The sequence below is a fragment of the Ziziphus jujuba genome, chromosome 3 (genome assembly GCF_031755915.1).
Source record: "Ziziphus jujuba cultivar Dongzao chromosome 3, ASM3175591v1".
Lineage (NCBI taxonomy): Eukaryota > Viridiplantae > Streptophyta > Magnoliopsida > Rosales > Rhamnaceae > Ziziphus > Ziziphus jujuba.
In genome coordinates, this window is record NC_083381.1 from 32,246,525 (window position 1) to 32,257,192 (window position 10,668).

The window sequence follows — 10,668 nt, forward strand, 5'->3', positions numbered from 1 at the left end:
AATTGATTTTGCTAGGCTATTTTTCCTGAAAATATATCCATAGATCCATCAGCATGTTTTTTTTATTTTTAATCGATCCACCTAGCTCTTAATGAGATCCTAGGCAAAAATTATTGTAAAACCTTTATCAAATACTATTAATAATTTTTTAAAATTAAAATTTATTTCTTATTTTAAATATATGTTTTTTAAACTTTTTGAGATAAATTTTTATAAGAATGTTTTTGATTGATAATGAATTATGCAAGTGACAAGTTTTAATCAATTTTTTTTAAAAAAATAAATTAGTAAAGGCACATCAAAACGAATATGTAGGTTTTTTTTTTTTATAATAAATAATGGTATAATTGGAAAATTGATAACTACAAGCAGTGTTCTAAAAGGTGGGAAAAGGCACCGTCTAAGCGCGTCTAGGCATAATACTTTTAGATAACGTCTCGCATAATAACAAGGTTTAACAAAAAGCAGTCAACGCTATATTGACTGTCTAATGTATGCCTAGGCGCTAAAAGGCGTGAGCCTTTTTGTTCAATATTCTTTTTTTTCTAAAATTATTTTTTAAAAAATATTAAAAAACAATTCATAAGAAATTAACAAAATAAAAAATAAAAAATATTGTTAAAAAATAGAAACTTTTTCAAGATTAAGTTTTTTTTCTTAAACAAAAAAAATGAACATGATGAATAAGAAAAATAAGAGTAATAAATTAGAGATTCTACTAGCAAATGATATTACTAGTGCACAATCATGAATTGTAGAAGATTGCGATGATAATGAAAATGATGATGAGATGGGGAATGATATGTTACCATCTAAAAAAAGTTCAAGAAATGCTCAAGTTGAAATTAGGGAGTCTGAGAAAAATGATTTTGTATCGGATGGCACGGAAGATGAGTTGGATGAAAATGTAAATATTGAATTGGAGTCCGATAAATAATTAAACAATAGGTAGATTATGATAATAGTTAAAGTAGATTATGGTAATAGTTAAAGTATATATTAATTTAGAAATTATTAGGTACTTATAGGTTTATAATATATATATTTTGAAACTAATTTGTTGTTGGAAATTTGGAAAATATGAATTTTTATAAATCTATTATGATTAATTACATGCTAATTCATGTTTATTGCACATACAAAAGTAATATAGACTTATATATATCTTGACATTTAAAATATAAATTATTTTATTTATTTAGTAGCCTTATAATAATTAAAATAATAATATAATTTTAAAACATATTTTCACGCCTAGGCTCCTAAGGCTTAAAGTTTGACCTTGCCGTCTTGCAATGCCTTTCATATTTTAGAACATTGACTACAAATATGAATTCATTAAAAAAAATTCAAAAATATATATAGAATAATAATTCAATTAGGATGCAATGCAAAAAAGTCAAATTAAAATAAAAATGACCGATTTGTCTTAACTACTTTGAATCGTATTCTAATTTTATGAAATTAAGATATCATGAATGGATTAAAACTATATATGTGTGTGTGTGTGTGTGTGTATATATATATATATATAAATAATTATCTTTTTAAGATATCCTGATTTCATAAAATCAAAATACAGTGTAAAAATGCCAATTAAAGTAAAAATGATCGATTTATTCTAATTAATTTGAATTGTATTTTAACATTATAAAATTAGGATATTTTGACTAAATTATGAATGTGTATACATATATATATATATATATATATATATATCTTTTTCTATTTCATGATCTCTTCGAGATATACTATCAGAGGAGACTGACTCGATGATTGGTTGATTAAGGGATCTTCGGGAGGAGGTTTCTCCTAAGGGTTGATTAGATCTAGGATTTCTATCAAAGGATATTCGAACTGATCCATCATCAGATTGTGAGATGAACTCAGTGTTGGTTAATATATTTTAAATAGGTGTTGGACTTCGGACATTAATTAATACCCAATCAGAGGGTAAATTATATCTGCTTAATTCATTCATTTCCTTGTCTTAATTTCTAAAGGTTTATTAAGCCAACTTTATTGTTGTCATTCGTGTTCGTCCCTAGCTGAACAGTAAATGGTCCGTGTCTGAACAATAAGTCCCAGGTGAGGCATGAGAGGAGCGGTCTGAGAGGTCAAGGGAAGAGAGCAATCATATGTCAATAGTAAATTTGAATTAATAGAGTTTTAAAAATTAAAATTTGAAAATGGATAGATTATTTAGATCTAATTCTTCTACTAGTTCTAGATTAAGTACTAGCTCTAGGTCATCGCTTAATGGAAATCAAATACCAGACATAATTAATGAAGAACATTATAGTTTCACCTCTAATGAATCAATCAACCCAGACTGGAATATTCCTCCAGTTTCCCCTAGTGAAATTTATCATCATAAAACTTGGTCTTTGTCCTCCTTTAAAAGTGAATCACATATTAAAACTGTTGAACAAGTTTACACAATCAATAAAGATCATGAAACATGCCAATTAATCACTAAATCAAACATCAATCAACACTTAAAAGATGGTTATAAATTCATGCATATAGGATTAGTTCAAATAGGAATCAAACCCCTAACTAAGCTAGGAACAAATTCATCTATACTTCTGTGTCTTAAAGATGCTAGTTTTAAAAACTTTAATGAAAGTGTCTTTAGAGTTATAAAAACCAGTTTATGTAATGGCCCTGTTCATTTTGACTGTTATCCCAATTTTCCAGTCAGTTTAACAAGCATATATATTATGAGAATGAACAATATACAATCAGTACATAAATAACAAGTAATAGGTAATAATGAGAAGAAGAAAAAAAAGTAATAACTAATAGGATTATATTTTTCTAGGTGTCCTTTGAATAAAAATATGTGAAAAAAAATAAAAAACTTATATAAAAGTTGAGAGAACAAAAAGAAAAATATAAGAATAAGATGAAAAAATTCATGAATTAAGAGGTTTTTAACTTATGTTTTTCTTTTCAACTATTAAAGATTTGATAAAAATATAGAAAAAAAGAAATTTATTTTTTTAATAAAATAAAATAAATAGTTTTTTTATAATAAATAGTTGATTGATGCTATTTTGTAAAATTAAAAAATATATATAGATATAAATAATATATTGCAGTTAATGTAGAATCAAGAAAAAAAGGCAATTCATATATTTTTCAAAAAAATTATTCTATATTATTTATTAAATAAAGATTAAGATATATAAAACAATATATGAATATTTTTAATATAATTTATTTTTGGCCCCTTCATGGGGTGTAAGCGTAGGCCTTAAACCGAGTCTGTTTTCAAGTTTTCTTTTGAAATTAGAATAAAGGCCCTGTAAAACATTTTTATAGCAATACTTTAAAATGAAATAATTTTTATGTAGTCATAAAAAATTTACCTCCAACTTAGATAACTTATAAATAAAAATAAAATCTAAAATTTTAAATTCTCCATTTTAAAAATATTTACGCTCATACAATAATAATTATTTATATATTATAAAAAATATATAGCAACTTATATTAAAGATTTAACATACAAAAAATATTTATCTAAGATTGTTGAAGATGTTAAAGTTATTCTTTAAAATTATTAAAACAAACGAGAAATTATTAGGTAGACAATGTTTACATAATTTGACAATATATGTATTACGCATATCCTATAAAAGAAAATCATCTGTCCCGATTAAGACATCAGATTAATGAACCGGACCAGTCATCAAAGGCGTTACCTACCATCTCTCTCTGTTTTCTTTATCTTTACCTGTTTTATCTCTATATATAGCAGTTCGACTTGCCTCCATCACCGATAATGATTTAATTGTAGGTTATATCGTATCGGAAAGCTCTCTTATAGAAACCCAATTTTCTTATAAAATATTAAAACGTTCAAATATTTGCTAGAATATTATTAAAGCTTGCCCATGGTAATGCATATATGCTTTTTTTTTTTTTTTTTTTTTTCTATCTTTCTCTCTGGCTCTTCCATATTCACAAGCACTAAGAACAATAAAAGCTTTATGGCAGTGGCCGATTCTCAGAGATGGCTTTGAGCTTTCATGGCAGTTCTTGTTGTTCTTCTTTGTCGGTGTACTTGCCGGAGAACCAATGCACAACTTCTTGCTTGGATTGGTTGCCCGCTATTTATCATTGCAATTGACACCGCATAGGAACCTTTTTCTTTAAGATTTATGGGTTTTTAATTTTCATGTGTTATAAGGAGAGAGAGAGGATTTTTCATTGTTCGAATTAGTATTTTAAGGATCAAACTTTCCTGTAGATGGAGGAGAAGAGATAGAAGCTTGAATGTTGATATGGTGGTCTGACGGACAGAAGAAGAATGGAGATGAAAACCAAAAAAAAAAAAAAAAACCAAAAAAAAAAAACAAAAGACAGAAATATGAAAGAGGAATAGAGAGACGGTAAGAACCGGCGTTATTGGCTTGTTTGGCTCACAGTATGAGCTATGAAATTGCTAGTATGCAATAACCTACTGTAGATGACATCTTTGTTGAAACCGAAATATTTTAATTTTTTAAACATATTTAGATTTAAAATTATATTAAATTTTAAATTAAATTATTGGTAAATTCTTTTTTAATAAAAAAATAAAGCATGAGTTAATGAGGATCATACGTATAAGATTTGCTAGACAGCAAAATTTTAAATCACATCTTTTTTAAATTATAACTTCTTCGAAATTATAAAATTGATTTGACCCCAATAATATGATTATGAAAAAGTTTTACTATATATAAATTAAATCATAGGTAATCGGCTTAATTAATTACTTTGGGAAGAGTATGAAATTGCATAATATTTTCCTTTTAGTGAAAGAAAAGCAAGTTTAATGGTTGCATAAGTAAAACACCTTTTTCTCTATGACGTACTGTGGTCTCAATTGGATTACTTGTAATACAATATGCAAAAAGTTTCCTTTTATTGGAAATGATATTATGTTGTTGTTCTTCTTGTTTTCCACCTCTCCAAGCAAACCAGTTACTTTCGGCATTAATTGTTTGGCAAAAGAACAAACTTGTACAAATAATAAACTGGATATATCAAACTGTTCGCCATATATGAAATTCAACAAAGTTTATTATTACTTTCGTTTTGGATATTCATCATATGCATTCCACCATTCCGCGACTTTTTTAATAAAATGGTGAATGAAAATAGATTTAAGTTATCTTTGTTTTTGTTAATTAGTGGGGTATTACGTTAATGTTTATTTTCTAGAATAATTCCAAAAGCTGTGTAATTTAGTTAAGCAATATATAAGAATAATATATGAGCCATAATTAACGACGATTTCGGAAATACTAAGAGAATTAGAACGATATAATATATAAGTTTTAGCCAATTGAATTTGAGACCAAAGTTAGGCAAATAGACTGTTCAAGACCCAAGTGATTAGAAAGAATTATTTTGGGAACAGTTTTTTGGATAATGATCGTGATTTGAATCTTTGGTCAACACAAGAAATTAGATAATGTAATAAATGGAGAAATAGCATTCCATCTAAAATCTAAAGTTTTAATAAATAGAATTTTAAGATTTATGACCAAAAAAATGCAAGAAACCTCTATATATAGAAATGAGTAATTTTGGAGCAAAAAATTAAAAAGATTATTTGCACCCATGTCCTGTGTTGCAAATTGTCTCTTAAACTTTCTAAATCGTGATATATGAGAGTAATTATTTATTTTTTATTGTTTTGATTTGAGATTAAGAAAATGGAGAGAGTTAGAAAAGTGCAATACTATACTTTAGTAAAAAGTCCAAAATTTTAACTTCTTCCAACATAATAATCTTTAAATTAAAAAGAAAAAAATGAACCTTCGCAAAGCAATATTAGAAAAGTGCAAAGGCACTATTTCTAGTCTCATAGCTTAGGGGACACTTCATAACATATCATGTAATTCACAAGGCAGTTATGACCCAAAAAAAAAAAAAAAAAAAAAATCTAAAACAATTTGTAAAAGGGTAAATTTAAAAATGTAAATTTATGTTTTTACAAAATAAGTGGTGTTAATTACTTAATTATACATTTTCTATTAAAAAAAAAAAAGGTGGTCCAACATTAAAAAGTCCATGGCCGAAGATAAGGACAATAAGGTGTACACTCATAGGAGACAGCACTAAATTTTTCCTGCGTCCAGTCGCGTCTGCGTTAATTTACTCTTTCCCTCATCTTCTCTCTTTTGCATTTATTGCTTTTTTTTCTGCTTTCTCTTTCTCTTTCTGTAATAATGGAAATAAAAGAAAACAGTCAACACGGAAACTTTAAAACCCTTCCAATTCTAAACCTCCACTTTTTCCATCATACACATACACAGCAACCAAATCCAAGTACTCTCTTTTTCCTTCATTTTTCATTTTTTTTTTTTTCACTAACCAAACAACCCTATAGCTAAGTCTAACCGATCTAGATAAGTATATAATATATATAATATGCAATTCAGGTACCCAAAATCTTGAACAGTATCAGCAGTACTACTCTTACTGTTTTAGCATTAAATGAGAAAAACTATTGAAAAAAAGAAAAACTTTTCTTTTTTCTCATTGACCAACAAGAATAGTAGAAAGAAAAACAGAAAAAAGGAAAACAAGAAAATGCATGGTCATTTGATGGGTTTGAGTACGTACAAACCCGGTATATGTCATTGTCATCCACATTAATGCCTATGTTTCTCTCTCTCTCTCTCTTTCTTCCAAGTGTGTGTGTTTAATAAATCCCACTCTGCCTTCCCTGTGAGAATCCTCCATTAATGCATTTCACTATCTTCACTGCATTTGCTATTTTTCTCTTACCATTTGTATGTAATTGAAAAACCACAAAAGAAGAAAAAAACCCCACCATTAATAAACGAACTCCTTTACATTATTGTTTATTTTATCGACTTATTATTTTATAATTTATTTTCAAATGATTATTCAATTTTTCTTCTGTACCCAAGATATTTATTACAAAAGACAAGTCGGAACTCGTTTGATGCTTGTCCTTCCCGGTCTTCTCCACCACCCTCTATGCCTTTAAATCCCTACAACATTAATTATATTTGTCAAATATAATATTTAAAATAAAAAGGGAAAGAACAAAAATTTTGAGCATTAATTCCCAAAGCCCATTTTCTCACTCTTTCCCTGCTGCAAACTTATAATTTCTCTTTCCCTCCCTCTCTCTCTCTCTCTCACCAATAAAGTCTAGAGGAGGCTGTGTGTAAAAAGGAGAGTTTTTGCTTTGAGTTTGAGATTGTTTTATTGTGGGTTTGGTGGTGGTTAGAGAGTAATATTGTGGCTGTTTGGAATTAAAGAAAGAGAGAGACAAACATGGGAAGGACACCATGTTGTGATAAGAAGGGTTTGAAGAAAGGGCCATGGACAGCTGAAGAGGATGAACTTCTTGTTAACTATATTAAAAAAAATAATGGCCATGGAAGCTGGCGTTCTCTTCCCAAGCTAGCAGGTTTTTTACTTTGCAATCCCCACCTTTTTTTTATTTTTTTTCGGCTTTCTTTTTTTAAATCAGAAAACACTTTCTTTGCTTTTTGAAAGCAAAAGTTTGTTCTTATGTTATATTAAAAGGAGGAAATCTAAAAAAGGGCATGACCCAATAGCGTTTTATAGATTGATTTTTTGTTGACTAGTTATGTACTAGCTAGGTCACCTGGATGTGATTGAGTTCTGGGGGGACCAAAGTTGGGTAGGTCTTGGAAATTTTGTTTGTTTGTTTTCTTTTTGTTTTTTGGGGTTGAAAGTTCATGACTCTTGGAGTGAATAGTGATTGGTATTATGATATGTGATTTGGTTCAACCGGTTTAATGATGTAATGTTACCTTTCTAATCATTTGGTGTCACATACTTGTTTGCATAATTTAATTTAATTCAACTCATTTATTTTTTATTTCCCTCTCTTTTCATATGTATGCAAATTGCTTTGTTTTTCTGGATTTATTTTCAATTTGCCGTTGCTGAGATTGTAAAAATTGTTCACTGAGAAAAACTCTGTTTTAGGAGTGCAAATTGGCTTTTAACCCTAATTAGTTGATTTCAAATTCTTATTAAAAAAAAAAAAAAAAACCAAATATATGATGAGTTTTGCAGGGTAAGAGACATTTTCTTTCAATGGCTTTGCAGTTTTTCTTATTTCATGTCTGATAAAAAACTTTATTTTCTCTTCCCATCTTCTAGCTTGGTGTATATTTGTTTTTTCTTTACTTCATAAAAAACTTGTCCATTCCTAAAGAGTAAAGAAAACCTTTTATATATATATATATATATATAGTTTTGTTAATTTATTTTAAAGTATTAGACAGATTCTGAGATCCATCTTAGGCTATTTTGGCTATGTTAACCAATCTTTCCTCCGGTTTTCTGCCTGTGGTTTAGTTGATGAGAAGAATTAAAGCAGCAAAAATAATAATAATAATAATAATAAACCGAATTCGAAAGTCTAAATGTTATTAATCATAAAGAGATTGTTAAACTACATATGATATAAGCCTGTTTCGGATTAGGATTTATGCCTACACACCAAAACCACCCACAATTGAATTCTTCTGCTCTTTAACCTCTTATTGTGGTGCTTCTACTAATTTGGAACATTTTGCTTCCACTTTCCTTTTACACGCTATGATTATATATATATATATATATATATATCACACTCCGAAAGCATAACTAGCAGTGGAATGTCAATCTTCCCTCAATCTTGTATACTATATGTCAAGTATGTTGTAGGCATTTTTTTAAAAAAATTTCCTCAACAATATATATCTAGGCCAAGCAGCAAAATTTTGTAGAAAAAATTTACCATCCATTAATTAAGACTTTGGAAACTCAGATTTGTGATGGACAATTTTTCACATTTGTTTTTCAGGGGGAAAGAAAAAGTGTGATATTGCGGGAAAAGTAGTAAAAATTTGCTAATTTTTTGTGATATGATTAGGTCTTCTTCGGTGTGGGAAGAGTTGCAGGCTTAGGTGGACAAATTATCTTAGACCAGATATTAAGCGTGGTCCTTTCACTCAGGAGGAAGAGAAGCTCATCATACAGCTTCATGGCATGCTCGGAAATAGGTAACTTTTTTTTTTGGAAAACTGAAAAAAAATTTAAAATCTTTTTTTAAACTAATTATGTTATACTTCATTCTTTTCAACCTTTTTTTATGAATTATTAGTTTCACTTTTTAAGCTACATATGCAAGTCAATTAAGTGCAAGTACATGATGAAATTCACATTCTTTTGTCCAATAGGGATATTATTAATCGACCTTGGCTTACTTATAAGATTGATAATTGGAAAGTTAGAAAAGTGAGTGTCTAAAAGCTGTCTTTTCTGTACTGATTGGACTTTTTGATACGGATCACTAGCATATATAGATAATCATAATTAAAATAACAGTTTGGAGGACTAGAAGATAAAGATAAAAAGTTCACCCAAAAAAAAGAAAAAAAAAAAATCAATTATACAGCATTTTAGTTTCCTTTGTTTGATTTATGAGAAAGTTACGGAGGAAAATGCGTGAACAATTTGTTGCATTTTTTATTGAGGATAAACAAATTTTTGCAGGTGGGCTGCTATAGCTTCACAACTACCAGGAAGAACTGATAATGAGATCAAGAATCTATGGAACACCCACTTGAAGAAGCGTCTAATTGGGATGGGGCTTGACCCACTAACCCATGAACCCTACAACTCTCACTCTCCAACTACCAAACCACCTGCATCTCCTGCCACTCGTCACATGGCTCAATGGGAGAGTGCTCGTCTCGAAGCTGAGGCTCGCCTTTCCCGGGAATCGTCCATCTTCGGTGCTCAACCTCTTCCTCCTCTTCCTCATCAACCAACAAAAATAGACTCCGATTACTTTCTTCGACTGTGGAACTCCGAAGTCGGAGACTCCTTCCGCAATGTTACGGGCCGAGGTGATCATAAAGCGGCCTGCCATAGCCCGACCTCCCAGGCTTCCTCGTCGACAAAATGTGGTTCGGTTTCGGCTGTCACGACAGATCAAGTTAGCCCTCAGTTGATTGGGTTCTCAGCAGGAATGGCTTCAGGAAACCAAAATGAAGAAATGATGGAGTGCAAGAGCTGCAAATCAAACACTGAAGAAGTGATTTGTGGTGGGTCTGATTCCTCAAGCTCCATTGATGATATGGATGATTGTTCAGACACTGCATTTCAGTTACTGCTTGATTTCCCCATTAACAATGACATGAGCTTCTTGGAAGAAGGAAACAGTCATGATGAATATGCCCCAGCTCCTGCTTCTATGTTCAATATGGAGAATTCTTTCTTATGCCCACTCTGAATTAAGAGCATGGTTTTTGTTGTTATATTTTGGGGAAAAAAAACAAAAAACTCATGAACTGTTAGCTTGAAGTTTTGCTGGTGTTTGCTCTATATATTTTATGTATTCAAGATGTCAAGTGAGTGAATCAGGGTACTAATTTTATTAGTTCTTTTAGCTTTTGATGGTTTAGAGGGCAATTTATAGTGCCAGCTTGTACCATCTATTAGGTTTTTTTTACCAGAACTTGTTATGGATTCAGTATGTATAGAGCTAAATTTTATATCTATATATATATATATATATTATATTCCTTTTCCATCCGCTGAGAGTCTTGACACTTTGATTTGCAAGTTTATATTCTTGATATTTCACCCAAAAAAAAAGAAAAAAAA

General features: G+C 29.6%; 1 protein-coding gene across 1 annotated transcript; it reads left to right on the plus strand.

The window, feature by feature from the left end:
• Positions 1–6,928: 6,928 nt before the first annotated feature.
• LOC107423566 (transcription factor MYB17) lies at positions 6,929–10,592 on the plus strand. The gene is made up of 3 exons (XM_048477116.2): positions 6,929–7,447; positions 8,930–9,059; positions 9,553–10,592. Exons 1-3 carry the CDS (start codon positions 7,312–7,314, stop codon positions 10,292–10,294), a joined length of 1,008 nt encoding a protein of 335 aa, XP_048333073.1. The 5' UTR covers positions 6,929–7,311; the 3' UTR covers positions 10,295–10,592.
• Positions 10,593–10,668: the final 76 nt, after the last annotated feature.

What these genes read in the sequence shown, in the direction of transcription:
- LOC107423566 (XM_048477116.2), top strand. Translation starts at nt 7,312, where the DNA reads ATGGGAAGGACACCATGTTGTGATAAGAAGGGTTTGAAGAAAGGGCCA. An exon ending in TTCTCTTCCCAAGCTAGCAG is followed by an intron (nt 7,448 to 8,929) that starts GTTTTTTACTTT and finishes TGATATGATTAG; the next exon opens with GTCTTCTTCGGTGTGGGAAG. An exon ending in CATGGCATGCTCGGAAATAG is followed by an intron (nt 9,060 to 9,552) that starts GTAACTTTTTTT and finishes AAATTTTTGCAG; the next exon opens with GTGGGCTGCTATAGCTTCAC.